At 49.9% G+C, this 19708-nt stretch overlaps 1 protein-coding gene across 2 annotated transcripts in view; it reads right to left on the bottom strand.

Moving 5' to 3' along the window:
- LMX1B (LIM homeobox transcription factor 1 beta) overlaps positions 1–19204 on the bottom strand; it is a gene marked incomplete at both ends in the record, with an annotated part of 100045 nt that extends 80841 nt beyond the window's left edge. For both annotated transcript variants that reach the window (XM_082492647.1, XM_082492648.1), the window contains 2 exons: positions 18603–18789; positions 19066–19204. In XM_082492647.1, the coding sequence (XP_082348773.1) occupies positions 18603–18789; positions 19066–19204 (326 nt within the window). The remainder of the gene's footprint in view (positions 1–18602; positions 18790–19065) is intronic.
- Between the last annotated feature and the right edge of the window lie 504 nt (positions 19205–19708).

Genomic DNA, 19708 nt, shown 5'->3' with positions numbered 1-19708 from the left:
TTTCCCATCCTGGCTCCCGGTGCAGCCCAGTCCTCCGAAGACATGGGAAGAAACGGTGCGTCCCAGGGACGAGCGCGCCTGGGACAGGCCCCAGCCTGCAGAACCCTGGGCAGGTCGCGTCGCAGAGGACTTTGATATCTGCTGGAGGAAAGTGCCACGAGAGATGCAAACATCTCCTGAAGATGAGATGTGGGCTCAAACTGGGGAGCATGAGGTCGCCAGGAGACTGGGTGGGGGGACAGGGAGGAGAAAGGGGAATTCCTGAAAGATAATTTCTTAAAACATTTAATTACCACTGACTTTTAACATCTAAAATTACTTTAAAAATGTGCATAGAGATGAAAAATACAGAGGAGCTGGACACGCCTTCTGAAACTGGGACTGTTGAGTAGTGCTGACGGAACCAGCTTGTAGCAGATTAGTCGGAGGAAGGTTTAGGCAGTATCTCTACCAGTAGTGCCAGGCTGGATGAAAGCAAAAAAAATCTGAAAACTTTCCCCTCCCCTTGCTTTTGATTACAGCTTGAAAAAATACTTAACACGAGAAAAAAAAATAATTAGGCTATGCCCCAGAATGCAGCATTCTTTTAAAATTTCCCAGACTTCTGTTTCAAAAATTACAGCAACCAGTATAAACTTCACAAATCCACCGAGGAGGCAACTCTTCAAATACCTGTGGTTTCCCACATTTTCCAAGGAAAACAAAAAGATTTATAGTTTCTCATGTTAAATCTGAGAGGCTAAACTTTGAGAGACATACTTGCCCACCTGCTGCATGTGTATTAGTTCTAGCTGAAGAGAAGTCAATAAAAATGGAGAAGGAAGAATTTGCAGAGCTGGTTAAAGTAATAAGATTTGTTTCAGAGCATCTGATCTTTAGACTAACAGACTTCCAAACAGTTGGACAAGTAAATAAAGCACCACAGGGAACCGCTAGTTGCAATAGGTTACCGCAGGGATACGCACAAAGGAATTCCTACAACTAAGAAAGGGCCGGAGCTATGAAACTTATAATACCAGCGATTGGGGTGAACTGCTGACTTCTACGACACTTAGGAGCGAATTGTGTAGGTACCCACGCTTTGAGGAGGACATAAAACTCTATTCTGAGCTCCGGGAAGTATTATGCTCAATAACAATTACCACTGAGCAACAACATTTTGTACTTCATGTTGATCCTATACTTCTGAAAAGACAGCGTTTTTCAGTTCCACTTACTCCTTTTTCTGGATGGAAGGTTTGAAGAAGCTTAGCCATACCTTTCGCTACATGGTCTTACATACACGATGCAAAAGGAAGTATTTGCTTTAAAAGCTTCACTTTCTTTGGAGAAATAAAAAGAAAATCCAAACAAAAAAAAGTTAGCCTGTGAATCCTCCTGCCAGCTCCCTGGGATTTTTCTGCACCACGTACAAGCTTCCCCTGGATGGAAGCAGCACAGCAAATGCACGTCATGCAGGGCAGTGCAGGATACGTGAAGCCCACGTGCGTAACAGCCCCAGGTCCCAGCAGTCGGCAGCAGGGCCACGCAGCGCAGCAGAGAGCAGCTCTGCCCCGACAGAGCAACAGCAGACAGCGAACAAAGCAGGAGATGTCCCGTGTCCATCCAGCGACGAGGGGGTGGAGGTGACACTGTTGTAAGGTGCCATCTGATCAGGACTTCTTTTCTGTGCTTGACATGAATAAGGGGATTAGGATGGCAAGTTTCCGTGAGCTCACTCTATCGGACAAAAGGCCCCGAGGTTTAGTGTCACACTGCCTGATAAAAGTACAGGAGGCTGTCAATCAAGGGCTCCTAGGTACTTGTGTTGGTGACATAATCTTATTAGAAGATAAACCAGTGAAATCCTTTTCATGATGAAAAGTTGCATTTAATTGCTCCTTTGCTTTTCTTTTCTTTCTCTTGTTCATTTGCCCATTTAACTTTGTTAATGTTAGCTATTACAAGAACATAACAGCACAAAGATGCAAGCCATCTACCCTATAGCCATGGTCATGATAAATGAACAGCTAAGGATGCCGAAGGATGGCAGTGTCTGTGCAGAAACAGCATCCGCTGAAATCTTTTAAACAGAAGGTCAAGAGAGTTACTGAATTAATTAGCAGGAGTGCTGACGCAAAAGGATAAAGTTAAATGTTATGTCAGTTGCTTTAATACCAAAGTAAGCTGACGAAAAGACTAAAAAATGGCGAAGCTCTGTCTCTGTGCAACAAACAAAGGGAGACTTTTAGTATCCTCTTACAGGAGCAAATCCATATTAGCCGTAGTAATGTGACCGTTGCAGCCAATTTCAGGTTGTTTCTTTTGGGTTTCACAAATAGGCAGCTGATGCTGACAGCATGAATCACCACACACTGCCGGGAATGAATCAGGAGAAACTCCACCGGAGCCTGGAGGGGTGAGTCGGGGAGCGTCAGCGTCTGCATCCCCTGCGTGCCCGCCGCGGCGCCTGGGACTGGCTGCGCTACGCTGTGGGCTTGGCCGGGTGCGGGTCAAGACCCAGCCCGTGTCACGCAGGCCGGGGTGACGGGGGAGCCCTGGCAGCGCAGCAGCTCTCCCATGCCCGAGAGAACACACGCACAGTACTGTCTTCTGGGGAGAGAGGAGAAGGACGGGATACTCTGCCCGAACCCCGGTGCAGGGGAGGCGGCTCTGACGTTGCTGTCCCTGGAGACCTCCGCAGCTGGACACCGGCCCGGCTGTGCGGCTGCAGTGTGCGCTGCCCACACGCGCGCACCTGCCCCGCCACACCGCACACAGCTCCCGGGCAAACACAGGGCTCACGTCCTCATCCATGGTCCCCCAACCTTCCCAAGACACCCCTGCCATCACTCTGAGCCAAAGGAGGCCACTGTGCCGCCCGCTGTGGCGTTACACATGCTCATTGTATGGCATGGGCGCTCCCTTGGGTGTGCACGCGCGTGCGCCACGCTGCTCTGTGTGCACGTCTGTGCTCCGGCACTGGAAAATGTCAAGGCCAGGAAAGCGTGGACAATCTGCCCTGGCTGCCGTCCCCACCGGGCAGTCACGCTGCAGGGGGCCGGGGGGCAGACGGGGGCCGGGCCACAGCCCGACTGCTTGGTCTGGCGCAAACTCCCCGGCAGTGCCAGAAGCAGCTGAGGAGCAGGAAGCCACGCAAAGTTTTAAAGCTATTTTCCAAATATTTTCAGTTTGGGAAAGACAGCTTGGATGCGATCTTGCTTTAACAGGACTGATCCAACAAAGGCTAAGTTGAAGGTCAAGAAGTTTATCCTGCAAAATCCAAAATGGACACAAGGATTAGCCCAGCCTTTGCCAGCCCAGAAGAGGAGAGCTGCTCAGGCTCCCGCAGCCCAGACTGACCCAGAAAATGCCTCTGGGAGGTAAATAAGCGTTTGCCACGCAGTTCATTTATCCCAAGGCCCCCAGTTCTTCACCTGGCTGTGTGTGTAACTTCACCTTAGAAACAGGTACTGAAGAGACACAGTAAAACAAACCACCTTATTAATGTGCAGGATCACAGCCCAAGATAGAAGCTATGCTTCTCAAAATATGTATTTTTAAAGCATCATGTAATTGTCACAATTAATAAACTACAAACATATTCTCAGTAAATGACTAGTGCCATTTAGTGCCACAGAGTCCCACTAAGATTTTACACAAAGTACCTGAGTGTGCATATTATCCAAATAATTTAGCTCCACAAATGTGAAATGTTAAAAGAAAAAATGAATTCCATTCATTTTACACATACTGTTCCTTATTTTATCCAAGTGCCTGTCTGACTGAGAACAAACTAGCACTTTAAGCTGAAATGCTTTGAGAAATTAAATGTGTAATTCTCTCCCATAACTCAGATGATCTTAAAGAAAAAAGTCCTCTAGAGTTCTTCAAGAAAACCACATTTTCATTTAAGGATTAACAAAAAAAAAATCTGACAAATGTCTTAATACTTGGCTTTTTTACTAAAAGTACACATGAAAAGTCATAAGAGAGAAGGATCAGAGGGGTTGAATGCAGAACAAAAGCAGCTGAAAAATGTGATTTAACACTAGTTAAACCAGTGGTAGTTGGTAATTTAGTGAAAAGACAATTGTGACGTTGCGGGGCTGTTGATCACATGCCCCTGGCATTCCACAGACGCTTTGCCAATGGAAATCTAACTCCATCTTTTGGGAAGGCAGTTTCAAAACAGTGCAACGTATTGTGAATTAATTAACTGACTTACTTTTTTTTTTCTCAAAACAACAGTTTCTATATTATGCGTATTTACAAAATCCTTTATTACATTTCCAAATATTTAATCACACATATTTCATACCTGCCAGTTCCGTGTTAGACCCTAGAGACTCCAATTACTAAATTGAGAAAGCCTGTTGAAAATATTTGCATACAGGTTATCTGCTGTGCACCCAAATTTCTCTTTTTTTTTTTCTGAAATCAACACGAGATGTGGAACAAGATCAGCCCCGCTTAGCTCTGTTGGGTAGCTGTCCTGGTCACCTCTGTTCGAAACATCGCATGGCATAGGCTAATCAATGAAACCGAACTCCTGCAAATGAACAGTTAAGAGCTTTCAAAGCAGTGATGGGGAAAGAACAATGGGTGAGCTAAGCGCAGAAATTTATTTTTACTGATCGAACTTAAGCAAATCCAAGAAACCATTAGGAAGTGCTGTCAACTAAAGCTTGAAATCTAAGAAAGTAGCCATTCAAAGCACAGTAGGCCCTTATAAACAGTTAATCCACGCAGCTGCAGTAGTTAAAGCAAACACACTACCCTTCACTGCGCCATCAATTACACCTTCCCAGAAAAAATTACACAAACTTTGTAGGATTTTTCAGAGAGAAGATGGATTCTTTTGGAGACTTGAGGTCAAGACTGGGCTGTTTAAAGTATATTATTAACAAATAAACATTTATTGCAAAAAAACCCTATAGGCCTTTGGGGAGGAAAATTGTGTTATTTTTGGCATCAAATGACACAAGCCATTTATGACATGAATGGCTATCACCAACAGACTGATGAAATGGCAAATGTCTCCCACTTAACTTCCCCCGGCTTCCTGAATAAACTTTTTCAAACACTTTTTTCCTTCTGAAATGGCAATAAACTCCATGTAATTTTGGTTTTCTCTCTGTTCTAGCTATTTCAAGATCCGTAGCTGGAAAGGGTTGAAGGTACTTCCAGATGGAAGCTGAAGACTCCCCAAAGACTGGTAAGGCGATGAAAATCACATTGTTAGGATCCGGGGCTATGTACTGCCCTTGTTTGTATGTATTCTTGCTTGAGTGACAACTCGCAATTGGCTTTCAGATGGCTGGGTGAAAAAGCTGAGGTTTAATTGTGGCATCCAACAAATTGAATGTTATAGCTCTTGTCATTGAATGTATCCGCTACGCGCTCAGACAAACCCCTGCCAAAATATGAGCTGAATTTTTAAGTAAGAAAAAAGCCACAAATGGAACAGGCTTCAATTATGCTAGACAACCAATATTCATAGGACAAGTACGGAATGAAGACAGCTTGCTCGCCTTGGGCTTGTTTTCCAACCTTTCTGTAAGACACGGATCAGCCTGGCGAGCTCTGCTGCCGCCCGGCGCTCAGTCCCACCGCGCTGGGCCAGCTGTGGAGCGCGGTCACTTGTGGGACCATGGGCCACCCTGCTCTGGCCTCTGCTACGAGGGATGCTGCGGGCGGGCACGGGGAGAGGGCACCGCCAGAGTGCCAGCGCTGCTTCACCAAGCCCTCCCATCTCCTCCACGGGGATCAGCAGCTGGAAGGGGAGGACGCCACGCTGGGCAAGGCTGCTCTCCTTGTAATTGCCCTGGAATCTCTGGGGATTCTCCCACATAAAATTAACGCAGGCGCCATCAAGGCTAATTTATTCCACACCCACAAAACCCTGCTGGGGAACTGGCCCGGGCATGGGTAGCGAGGCCAAGGCAGCTCGACTCCAAGGACCAGGCTGGCAGGAGCCACGCATCCCCAGGGCGCTACTGGCTCCCTCCGGCTCAGGACACCCACCCAGGAGCTCAAGGACCCCACAAGGGCCACACGTGGCCCTGCAGCCCCCGGCACAGGACACCATGGAAAGCTGCCTCTGAAGGACCAGCTCTGCCTCCTCCAAGCGACGCTGTCCCTGGGCAGCCACTGCCTGCAGCGGGCAGGGCGCAGTGCTGCCGCCGGGATCCCCCCGCAGCAGAGTCGTCTGCTCCGCCGTTAACAAAGTACCGGCCATCTGTGGCGCTTTCTGCTTCCATCAGCTGAGCCACTGGTTCGCTGCAGCTCCAACCCCAAAGCCTGGCATGTTCAAACCAACGACACCAAGCAGAGGTCGTATCGCTGCAACGTTGCACGTGCCATTTATTCCCTCAGATAATTTTACTCCATTTGTACTTTTGCAACATTGCATCAATTGCTCTTAACAATAACATGTTTTTTTGTACTACAAGTACTCCCATCACTATGTCCCAGCTGTAAAAAAACAGAGCGTTGCTTTTCTTTTTACACACACGCAAGCCAAAATGCACAGGCAGGACACTAATATCTGCTGTGAGCGTTCGTGCTCGTGCAAATGCTGCAATAAGCCCAAACTGTGTATGGCTACAGCACTGTTCCTGTTGCCCGTTCATGACTTCCAAAGGGAAAATGTGTGGACAGCTTCCTTGCAGCTAGGGAAAATGTCAGTAAATCAACTTATGAAGTAAATAATTTCTCATATGTGTGTGTAAATAAACAGAAGTGAGAAAGTATCCGGATATTGCAAAGCTTCGGTGTGTTTGGCTGACAAGAAAGGGAATCCTCAGAAGAGCAGCATCACCCCCAGGGCCAAGCGATGCCCAGAAGACGGGAGCTTTTCCTCCCTACCCCTCGGGGAGAACCAGGCTATGAGAATCCAGGCAGCTGAGGCTGTCGGCACGGCCGCCCCCAGCCACAGGCGCTGCTTCCCAGCCAGCTCTCGGCACCAGCGGATGACGGCACCAGAGCCCACGCTTGCTGGCCACGCACCTCCGACCGCAGGGCAGACCCTCGCCACGCCGGAGCCTGTGGGTGTAGGGCAGGATCTGCCTGACACCGGGCAGCACATCACGAGCCTGCAGCCAATGCCCACAGCTGCCCGCAGCGATGCAGAGTGGGCACTGCCACCCTCTCCCTCTTGCGAGGGCAGAGCTGGAAAAGGGCACGATGGCAGCGGCAGAGCTCAGAGCCGCCACCTTGCTGCACGGGGCTGGGCCGGTGTCAGACGGATGGGCCGCACAGGACATTGAACCTGAGCTCCACGGGCACACGCAGGGTCACGGCAGTCCCTTCACCACAGCGTGTGCTGGGGACGCCTGCCAGCAGTGCGAGATGGTACCGGGTTCCCTGCCGCAGCCGGGTCTGCACCCTCAGCTGCCAGGCTGACAGCCATCCCAGAGCCTTGGCACTTCTCCCTTCCCAGGTGCAAACGCAAATTCTGCTGGCAGGACAACTTGCGGGGGGGGCTCTCTGTACGGCCTCGGTCCCCTGAATTTCACTGAGCCTTCCTTCATCACCTCTGTCACTGCTACAAAGTAGAGATGATGAGTCTGTGTGATTGCTTGCATGTAATAAACCCCAGGCTGACATGTAATAAAATCAGTATCAATAGAATCACTTCAGAAAAACGTTTTATCTTAAGATTTCAAGAGCTGCACACAATATGCAAAGCTCATTCACTGGGGCTTAGGGCAGACTGGCTTTGCATTGACCTCTGTGGAGAGGTAGGTTTTGTTCATCGTTCCTTTCTTTCTCTCTCTTCCCTCTTCCTTTCTCACTCTGGACTCTAACTACTCGTGATCAGAAGGTGACTGGGAAGCACTCAAAATACAGTATTTGCCTTTCCCCAGTGCAGCCACAAGCCAAGTGGCTTGCAGAGGACCACAGAGCTACCAGCGGAGTGAGGAGCACGTGCTTGGCTTTGTCAAAATGCTTAATGCAGGAAAGGGATTTCTGAAGCCTCCCTGCTGGTACCAACACTCACAGAGGGCCCCACCACACTTTCCTCATCAACTCCAGTGTGAGCTGACCCACAGGGTTACACTCCACACGTGAAACTTCTTGTCATCAGATGAAGCCCATGCCAAGATCCAACTGAGAAGACAACTCACAGTGCTGAACTGCACCTTCTGGGTGGGTTTCGCCTATGAAGACCCCCATCCCCAAAAACTTCAGTGAGCGGCTCTACTGAGTTCTCTCTAGACACTCGCTACCAAGTAAGAAAACTGACCTTGCATGACACTGCAAGCCACTGCATGCCAGGGAGACTGCCTTCGATGGCGTTACTCACAGGAGCGCTGGAAGCGGGGATGTGCTGGCTCAGGCCCCCGACGCGGCCGATGAACTGGCAGCGCCATCCCTCTGCGCAGGCAGCGCTCCCGGCGCGGGCGACTGCTGCGGGAGGAATGTGCTGCCAACCTCTGTGAGCGCCCGCCACACGCACCGGTAATCTGAAGATTGTTCTCCAAAATGGTAACAGAAAGGTTCTGACTCAGGTCTGCAGGCACGCACAAACCTCACAGAGCAGACCCTTGGCCTGCAAACCGTGATTGTTAATAGCGGAGGGGAGGAGGAGGGAGGATCAGCTCTTTCCCTCCTGAAGGTGCGGAATGCAGAGCTCTCCGTGCCCAGGCAGACCCAACGGCACAGCTAACTCCCGCGAGCCCGTCCCACACAGGCAGGGAAGCCCAGCTCACCTGCCACGGCCAGGAGGAGCCAGCCTGTGGCTTTTGACCTGTGTGAGCTCACGAGTGGCGCCAGCACAGCTCCAATGTCGTGAACACGCCACGCAGCCGTAGGGAGGAGGGAGCAGGTAACCTAGAGCCCCGCTGCTGGAAGGAGTAACCGAGGCGGGAACGGGGCTGCGCGCCCGGCCAGATCCAGCCCGTGCTGGTCCCCTGGGAGCTGGGTCACCCCTCGCTCTCCCCTGCGCACCACCTTCCTGCAGCGCCTGGGACCTCTCTGCGGCTCCTCGCCACCTGCAGAGCTCAGGACGGGGCTCTCGAGGCAGGCAGGGTGGCCGGCACCCGGCCAAGGTCTACACAGACCCCAGGGCACAGCACCAGCAGAGTCCCTCGCTCAGGGGTGCTGCACTGGAGATGGCTGAGCACAGGTCCTCAACTGCAAAGAAATGTCAGCAGGAGATCCTGAATATTTATGAATGGTGCTGGGGTGATCAGACTGCCATGTACAGCTGGACCTTGTCGTACCAAAGCATCCCTCTAACCCAAGGTAGCTCGCCTCTTCTGCCATCGTTTCGGTGTTTTGGTTTGCTTTGTTTGTCTTAGTTTCAGTATTTCTTACAGTATTTTATTGCTAATAAACTGCTTTGTACAATACAGAATTAAATACTTGTCTCATTTCACATGCATTATCAAAAGAAACCTCAGCAAGTGCCCCGCATCCCCCTCCCCCCACAAAACTGGATTAGAGCTGTGACATAAGAGAGAAAATGAGAAACCAGAGAAGCTGCTTCCACTGGGAAGCTGCAGGAACAGCTCTATCAGGTGACAGAAAAACGCTCACTGTAGGCAAGCTGATTATGTCACAGGATAGGATCCCAGAGGTTGAACACAACTGCTCTGTGGAGCAGGCGCTAATGAGAACTGTAACCTTTCTCACTAACGAGTTTTGGCGGGTACCACGCTGCAGCCCACGGGTCCGGTCCCGTGGAGCTCCCAGCAACACCAGCTCCAGCTGTGGCCGCCAGCAGTGCCCAGCGCGCCACCGCGCTGCCCCTCAGAGAGCAAACGCCACTCGGCCATACCCTCCACAGCCACGTTCCATAACAAACGCACTTTCTCACTAGTGCACCAGGAACGCACCACTGCTCGGGTTGTAAGGAGAAACCACTGTAAGAAGCACTGATGTTTGTATCAGTCTGCGAGAACAACAAGTAACTGCTGGCTGTAATTAGAAATGCTTCAAAACAATATTAATAATTTCTTCTGCAAATTCAAATTTGCTTGCTTCTTATAATCATAATGATCTCTGATAAAAGTAACAACTGCAAAAAAATATTCTTGACGTAAACTACTATTCTTTTTTTTGTTTTTGTTTTTTTTTTTATTTTGTTTGTTTTTTGCAATCAGTGAACGGTGATTCAGGTTCCATGAAGGAACGAACACATGAAAGTAAACTTCCTAACAGCTACCAGGAGGATTTGGTCCTCAGCATGTGCACATAAATTCCATTAGCTCTTACTGGGAGAGTACACGTGCACTCTTGTACATTATAAATAATACACTGATTGCAGTAAAATCAAGAGCCAAATTCTACCCTTTGATGAGCAAGGATGGCTCTCACTGAAGTCAACAGGAATTGCATGTTCATGAGTTCACGTCAACATTTGCAAAGGAAGATTTTGTGCGTATTTAAAAAAAATATGTTTTGGAAGCAAAGCAAATTACCTCTGTGATAAATATTCTCTGTAAATGTACTGGCTTGTTACAGGAGCATCAGAGTATAAACCCTTATAAAGCTCCTAAGAAATACGTTAGTCCTTGTTAATGTTGATATTAAGGGCATTTAATCACCTTGTGCCAAAGCAGTTCTGCTGTATCTATAAAGAAGATCACTGTAAAATTTCAAACCCAACAAAATAACAAACTGGAATTAATCAAATTAATTATTCCTTCACTGTAATACAATCTCTCGAACGTCTACTGGTTCAGTTGCCCACAGGCAAATAGTTTTTGAAAGGTGAGTAAAACACCCCAGTTCTGTAGGAGCATGGCGATGAGCGGCGCGCAGGTGGGTTCAGCGCGGCGGCTCCATTCCCCCCTCAGTCACAGGAGTTGGTGTAACAGATCCTGGGTTCCTCTGGTAATACTGATCTGAATGTTTTACCTTCTCGAGACAGTGGATACTTAATGCTGCATACAAGATACTTCATTTTAAGGGTTTTGCTTCTTCATAATCTGCATTAAAATTGCATAATATGCCACACACGGTGCTTTCTACTTACAAGGTGTATTTACCATCCAAGAAAGGGCCATGGCAACACATCTATTCTGTGTATGTGCTGGGCATATAAAAGGAGAAAATATTTGTTACCAGTAACTTGTTTGGGAACAAGCAGAGCCTATTTTGCAAAATGGCTGTTTTGGGAACAGCCTGTTCAGGTCCGGGGACCAGAAGTCCCCGTCGGCTCCTCCCGGCCCTCCCGCAGCAGCAGCGGCGGCGGCAGCAGCAGCAGCAGCAGCAGCAGCAGCAGCAGCTTGCCCCAACGCTCCCCAGCGCCCACGATGCCAGGGGCTGGCGCTGGCCTCCCTGCCCGCGCTCCTCACAGCAACTCGACAAGTTTGTCAAGGTACATTCAAAGCAATCGCAGACATACCAAAACGTAAAACAAAAGTAAGACAATATTTCATGTGAGGAATGACGAGCCAAAGCAAGTCCAGGAACTTAAAGTAAATGTAAGGTTAGTGTTAAAAAAAAAAAAAAAAAACAACAAAAAAAACCAAACTGCCTTCTGCCTTAATTTTATGTTGAATTTAAAGAGGCATCTAGAAACAGTGAATAATTTGCCTGAACAAGGCATGCAAGATTTAGATCTATATAGCACGCAGTTATAAACACCAAAGAGCATTACATTTAAAATCAAAGTCAGTTCATTTTACCTTACAAGTTTTGTCATTTTTTTCTTTCTTACGGCCTCTATTCTCAAACTCAGAAGTCTAGGTTTACTTTCAACATTTATTTTAAATTAAATGTTTAGTTGTTCACATTTTTTTTTTACTTAGTTACTAATGGAGAAAAGGGGCGTCTCCTTCCTTAAATGTTACCAGTGCTGTTAAAGCTCCCACTGCTTCAAAATAACCTTATCTCCCTGTTACGTTTTTTAAAAATATCTTCACTCAGAAAACACCTCCGCTTTCTAAAAAAAAAAACTGATACTTTTTTTATAAAAAAAAAATACGAGTTTTAATTCATAGCTTTAGATACAGCATACCCCAATTACATAGTCAGCAAGGTATACATTTGATAATCATTCCCTGCCCACTTGATATATTTATTCTAATTTACTTAAAGAAAGGAAATTTCTTGTCTTAATTGCACCCACCTAAATCCCAAGTAACTCCTCTAATTTCATTTTTTGGCTGCTAGAGACTCAGCTGTTACTTGTAACTAACCTTATTCTTTGTTTCAGAACGAACGTGGAGGTTTTATATTTTGTAACGAACAAGAAACTGTCATTTCATTATGAGTCAATCTCTGCCTCGTGAGTAACGCAGTCATCCCCAAATCATGCCAAAACCCCCTTTCTACCACACTGAACCATCCAAGAGCACTACCTGGTTTGTTTACCTTTACTGGAGATTACTGTACAATTCACTTCACAGTTTTATTTATTTACTTGCTTGCTTGCTTGCTTACCTCACTTGAGTAATAACATGACATACCATGCGGGGGAAAAAAAATGTAGGCAAAGAGAAGCATTTATCCCTGTTTTTTCTGCAAGTATGTCATTTGAACTAGTACACCCTTTACAGAGGGTACTGTAATGGTCTTTTTCCATCTCGCGGGGGTTTCAAATCCACAGTCTTTTTGTGAATCTGCATTTTATCCAACTCACGACATGGGCCGAGCCAGCCCAAGCAGTAGAAAATCCCCTTCTAATATTATCACGAAATATTGCTGTTATATTTACACAACGCATTCTTCCAATGCTACCGCAAGGACGGAGCAGTGCAAGGAGCGTTGTGCACACCAAACAGGCAGAAAATGCACTTGCCTGCTCTGAGCCTAGCAATGGCAGGGAAAACGAGGCACGTTCTGAACCCCCCTCTGCCCGGGGTCCCCCCGCCGAGCACGGCCACAGGCGTCGGTGGGGTCTGTGCCTGCGCGTGCCCCCCTCACCCCTGCTGTCAGCCCACGCTGCCTTCGCCAGGGAGGGCCCCGGCCGCCCCGCAGACCCTCCCGCCAACGCCTGCACCCCGCGTGCGGGGGGCTGTCCCCTCACAATTCGCCATAGCTGCTGCACTCTTCATTCCAGGAGAAACAGGCAGTAAATAAAATGAAATCGACCCCTGTCACAAGAAGTAGCAGATTTAGTATAAAACTGAATGTTGTCTGGAATGAAAAATAACACTCACAGCCGCATTATGAAAAGCACACTCCCTTTTCTCCTGAATATTTCTTCCCAACTATCTGACTAAATTAAGCAGCCTCTAGTTGTTACTAAATACGTGCCCACCTCTCAAAGTTCACCAGAGCAGAAAGCATTTTGAGACGCACCGTGCTTTATAGGCTGGTCCACCACAGAGGCAAGCAAGAGGGGTATGTACTTACAACTGAAATACACTAATAACTTAATTAGTCTAAGAAGAGACATTATAATCCAGCTACTTTATCACGATATATTACTGATAGTTGAAAAGGTGGGATGCATACCTTTGAACTAGTTCAAAAGTTTAGGCCGAAAAATAACACGTGATTTCTAAACAGAATACAAAACGTTCCCATTTGTTACATATTTCAGTGAACAAATTTTTGCAGTGTATTTCATATTTATTGGTTATTTGTTCTCAGGTTACTAGTTAAGCATTATAAATTATCCTTTTACTAATCTAATTGCATATTGCCTGCGTTGCAGACAGATCCTTCCTATCATTTTCTACCACGGATTAGTGCAGATCACCTATTACCATCGCAATTATTTTGTCCAGCAAGATTGTAGCAGAAAACCAAAATGTCTCCCCAAATTCTCGAGACAGGTTCCATTCCAGATCCCCGCTAGTATTTACTCAGCCGAGCTCCTACCCAGCTCTCGGCTCGTGGCTGGCCCTGCCGCCCGGCGCTCCCGCGGCCGTGCCCGTGCTGTTATCTGCCCTGCAGCCCCCCTCGCGCTGCAGAGACGAATTCCTGCTGACACCCGGGGACCTGCGGGGGCTCGGCCCCATCGGGGCTACTCTGCTGACGTCATCGGCAGAAATAACTGCTATGTTTCCTCAATGCTCCTGCTCCCGGAATTGTTTCGAGGTGCTGCGAGAGGCTGATCGCACAGCGAATGTTTAATCAGGGTGATGTGTCTGATAGCGCAGGGCTGGTTGGATTTTCAGCAAAAATGCCAGAGTGCTTCAGCGACTTTTAAAAGCATTTTTAGTGGATGACATAACTTTATTCATTACTCCACGTCCCGAGCATGTGCTTAGGCTACTCCTCATCTCTAAGTTTCAATCAGTTTTTACGCTATTTCCTAATGACGGAGGCACAGGGACTAGTGCCAGTCCCACGCCAGAGGCAAACGAAGCGGAGGGGAACGCCACTGCTCTACACAATTTCGCCAAGTTCGCATGATGAACGACTGCACTGAGGGGCTCAATGACACGTCTGGTGCGCCTCAGTTAAAAAAAAAAAAAAAAAAACAACAAACAAACCAAACAAACCTGAAAACAAATAAAATCTTCCTGTTAGCAAACAGCGATTACCCGCTCTGCATGTAGCAGAATCTGGGAGCTCAATCACCTCTTGTACCACGGCTCCTGCCTACATTCCACAGCCTGTGCTCGCGACAGACATGCGCTCACTCTCTCGGGAAGAAAAAGAACACTCACAAAAATAAGAGACATTTACTAATAGGAAGCCTTTGTCTTATTTCAAATATAAAACACAACTGAACTGGGAAACATCAGCCTCAGTATTATACTCATGTGAAAGAACTTCCAAAATCTGGAGGGGGTAACATTTCCCTACAGCAACGAGGCTTCGCAGCATTTTCTTCCCTTCCTGCGAGGTACGCACTGCTCCGCGCTGATTGTACATGAAAAATAAGTCCAGTCACTGGCAAGAAAGGACTCAAAGATGAAGAACCATATAAAGACACAACAGAAATATACAGTAAGTCTTTTTTAATAGCATCCAATGACGATGCTAAAACAATGCCTGACATATCTTGAGGAATCTAACAATCTGAATATTTCTCTTTCCCACACTAAGCAAAACTTAGAATGCATTAATGAAAAATTATGAAATAGCAACTGTGATCGTTTGCTACCCTATCCCTTGAATAAATGACCTCTTTTACTACCCTTATTTCCAAAGCTAGAAGAGGAATACAGATCTTTCTAGAAATTATAAGCTTTTCTTGCATATGAAATATGTAACCTGAAACAGGCATTTTTCATAGCATATTGGGTTTTTTAATATCAGCAATAACTAAGGCAAATAGTTACATAACACTAAATACTGAGATAAAAACAAACCAGAAAAGCACAATCACAAAAAAAAAAAAAAAAAGAAAATATACAAATGGGAAAGAAACGTAATATTTATAATTATTAATGTTTTATAGCAGGAAGCACTGTTATGACTGGTACAATAAATTCATTTAAGCAAAGAACCGGAATATAACTACCACAGACTCCCTATTTTTGATAAACGTTCATTCTGAAGGTTTCAGTTTGTCAGAAAGAAAACTTCTTTTAAAGAAAAAAAAAAGTGTAAGGTTCCAAATGTGCAACAATCCTGCAATTTGGCAAAGCTTTCATTAAAATCAATGAGATTCTGTTTGACTTGGGCTTGCGAGAGTCAGTCTCCCTGCTGCCATTGTACTACTCTGCTTTTTTCCCCCCTTAAAAACCTTGGAATCAAACATACCCGTGACCCTCAAAATCTTAAATTTTAGCAAAATGAGTACTTTGCCTTAAATCAAAAATTATTGAATCCCTTGTATAAAAAGAGTCTAAAATACATGCATAGCTTGGATGCTGGTCTCACTGATGCACCCATGATATTTTTGTGACAAATTACACTTATCGGGCACCTCTGACTACTTCAAACTGTGCTTGGTCCACTAATCCATCTCCCCCGGGATTTATTCTAACATTCCAAGCATAGGGGTAGCTTTAAACAGCCAATATTTTTATTAAAAAAAAATAAAATGTTTTCACCCTTCCCCCTAATGTGAAATGCCCTCATCCGAGGATGGGCAGTAATCATTCCTGACCCAGTGAAAGGTTTAAGGTCTGATATCTGACCCATCAGAAGCTTGCTTTCATTAGAAAGACGAGACACCAGTTTTCCAAAGATATACACGCAGCATTTGATTATAGTCCTGGGAGTTCTGGAGAAATCTGACCTTTAAATTACATTACTATGTACAGAAAAAGCTATTTAAAGCAAATTTCAGTAACTAAGATATTTAAGTAATCTCTCCCTCTTTTTTCTCCCCCCCCCCCTCCCCCCCCCGATCTGTAAATAGGACTCAGGATAACAAAAAGCATCTGATTTTACTGATACCAGTCTTCCCCTGTACTGATACCGTTCCATCTCACCCTCTCACAACCCAAAGCACGCTTGCTGAGCATGCAGGCATTTTACACGCCGGTATGTTACAGCACGGTATGAAGGCTGCACCAGCACACTGGAGATGACTCGCACAACTTGCTCATGGCTTCACTCCTCCCTCCTCGCTCGTACTGATAAAACCGATCATCTGCATCGCGCAGCCCATGAGAACTGCCTGCATGTATGAATAGCTATTTTTATGCTTTAGCCATCATAAAAGAGTATTTCTCCGAGTCTAAAAGGCAGCAGACAGGGAAAGCACACAAACAACGTCCGCATAGTTTCACATGTTTGTTCTTTTGGCCTAATAAAATTTCAGAGAAAACAAATTTCGATTTACCGTGTCACCCCTCCCCTTTCCATGAGCTGCTGCTGCTGTCAGTCCTTCGGGGCACACACAGCAGGTTACCATGTAATGTCACACTAGGTGCTGGGATTCAACAAAGGCTAACATGTTGATATCTTTTTATTGCTCGTCAGCCTGGTTACCCCATTTCCCCCCTATACAAATGGACACCTTTGATAATACGGAAAGTTCTGAAGCGGTGACATTTCTATTTTCAGTCAGAAAAGTATTTCTGTTTGTACAAAGCAATAGCCTACGATCTTGCTTTTAAAGTCGCGAAGTGTGATCCTTTTATTTTACAGAAACTAAAGATGGGACTTTGAGGGTACATTTGATTGTAATGAATGTAAATAATTACATTGCCAAATAATGCATTTTTAGGTAGCCTGAAGACTATTCTGAATTCTTTCCTAATTAACAAAAATATCTAAGGTAGTACAGCCCACAGAGGCAGAAGTTTCATTGCGCTACAACTACAGCTACCAGGAGGTGTTTTATTTTGCGTGGAAGCAAAAGACAAAGCCCGCGGGCGCGCTCCCTGCGCGGGGAAGGAGGACACGCAGCAGAGGCTGCAGCCCCGGCCCCTGCCGGGACAGGGTCGTGGCGGCCCAGCGGAGGCGAGCGCCGGCTGAGTTTCGGGTGAAGCGCCCGGGCCCGTGGCGGGCTCTCAGGCAGCATGCTGCTGAGGGCTGCGGTGTGAAATAACACATTTTGTTGTAATTCCTAAACAGGGGGACATTTATCCGGGCCATTTATACAAGAGTTATAACCCTAACAATATTTATACTCAGCATGTCATGTTAGCATTTACTACCAGTTTCCATGGAGATGGATTTTCATGCTGTAGCTATGAAATGCACATTGTTGCCACTAAGCCACTTCAGGCCTTTCTGGAAGCCTGCTGAATGCCTGACAAAAGTTGATGCAAACCAATAGTTGTTGTTCTTTGTTTGTTGCCAGACTTCTAGCAGAGCCATATTATGTCCCAGTGATTGAAGTGCCCATGTTCGCCCCCCTCCCGGCACAAAAAGGATCCTCAATTTCGGTGACAAGCATGAAGTGGGCTTCTGCAGGGGAGGACAAACACGGCGCGGGGCAGCGGCTCTGTCTCCGCGCCGGGACGCGGCGCGGCGGGGGGCGGCCTCCCGACAAAGCGCGACATTTGGGGATAAAGCCTACGCGAAATAAAGCGCGGGCAGCGCCCGGGCCGGGAGGGCCGGAGCCAGCGCCGGGCTCCTCCTGCCGCGGAGGCTCGGCCGGCGCCGGCCCCGCCGGGCATCGCACCCTCCGCGCCCGACGGCGGCTCGGGGGACGGCGGCGGCGCCGCGCCCGTGCTCGCTCCTCCGGGACGGCCCGCGGGAGCGCACCGACGGCCCCGCCGAGCCCCGCTGGGGCGCCCCGGCCCGCCGCCCCGCTCCGCGGGTGGGGCCGCGCCCGGAGCCGGCGGCGGGGCCGCTCCCCGGGGCTCCCGGCGCGGCTCCGCGGCCGCGGGCGGCGGCGGGTCGGGGCTCGCCCCGGGCAGAAGGGCCCCGCGGGGCGTCTCCGGGCACGGCGCTGCCCGGGCGGCGGCAGCCGGGGCGAGCAGGGCGAGAGCTGGGCCGAGCCGAAACGGGCCGCCCCGCCGCCGCCGTGCCCCTCCGACGGCGCCGCGGGGTCCCGGCCCGCGGCGGGTCCGAGCGCCGCGGAGCGCCGGCGCGGGGGGCAGCTCCCTGCCCGGGACGGGCGCGGCGGCTCGCGGTGTCGGCGGTCCAGCCCGCTGCCGCCCCGTCCCCTGCCCGCCGCGCCGCCGGGACTCCCCCCGCTCGCCGGGGCCGCCACCCGCGCAGCCGCCGGCCCCGGCGCGGCGCTTCCCCGCTCCGCCGGGCTCCGGGCGCGGGCGGCGGCGGCCCGCTCGGAAACGCGCTGCGAGCCCGGGGCGGGCCGGGCCGGGCCGGGCCGGGGCTCCCCCGCCGCCGCGCACTCTTACTGTTGGTAGTCCTGTTTGCAGTAGAGCTTTCGGTCCCGGAAGTAGCAGCTGGTGGTGAGCGCCTGCTGACACGCCGCGCACTGCAGGCACTCCTCGTGCCAGGAGGACTCGTTCACCCGCATCAGGAACCGGTCCGAGATGGGCCGCTGGCAGCCCTCGCAGACGGCCTGGTGCTGGCAGTCCGACCCTGCGAACGGCAGACAGCGGCGTGAAGCGCCTGTCCCTGCCCCGGTCCCGCCGCCCCCGACCCCGCTTCCAACATCCCCCACCCCCCCGCCCCGGCCCCGGCCCCGACCCCGCAGCTCGGCGGTATCAGCTGGACGGCCGCCGCCGAGCCCGCGCCCCGCCAACGTCGGTGAGAAAGTCCCGCGGCCGTCCGGGCCCGGGCCCCGCCGCAGCGCAGCCCCGGGGGCACCGAGCGGAGCGCGGGACCGGCGCGGCCGAGAAGCGAGCGGCAACTCACCCAGCAGCACTCCTAACGTGGCGGGACCCGAGCGCAGAGGGTGGTCTTCCATTTTAATACCGTCCAGCATCTTTGAGCAGTCCGACTGGCCCCGCGTAAAGCACCTCTCCAAGGACTCGGGACCTGTTGCGATGTCCATGGGGCGGGCGGCGGCGCGGCCCGGCGCTCCGGGGCGGCGGGGGCGAGGCGCTGCCGGGCGGCGGGGCCGGCTCAGCCCCGCGTCTGGCCGAGCTCGGGGGCACTCTGCGGCCGGGAGGAGGGAGTCGCTTTTATTTTTATCTGGGAGACATGAGGAGCGTTTCCTGCCTGGGCTTCCAGAGACGGGGGGCAGGGGCAGGAGCCGGCGCCGCCGCCCATGGGGGCTACACGGGCGCGCACATGCCGCGCACACGGCGCGGGGCAGCCCGCGGTGTCACCTGCTCGCCGGCAGCGCCGGAGCCCCACGCCCTCCGCGGAGGGCCCTCCCGGGGCCGGGCCGGGCGGAGCGGCGCGGCGGGGCCGGGCGGGGCGGCGGGGCTTCCCCGGCGCTCGGCAGCCCATGTGCCATGCGGCGTCCCGAGGAGCCGCGCCGTTTAGAGCAGGGGCCGCGGCGGAGGAACACACCCCCCGGCGCCTCACCCCTCCTCAAACTTGCTGACATTTG

This window comes from Vanellus vanellus (assembly GCF_965231255.1).
Source record: "Vanellus vanellus genome assembly, chromosome: 18".
In the NCBI taxonomy this organism is placed as follows: Eukaryota; Metazoa; Chordata; class Aves; order Charadriiformes; family Charadriidae; genus Vanellus; species Vanellus vanellus.
This window is presented reverse-complemented; position numbering and strand designations above follow the sequence as displayed.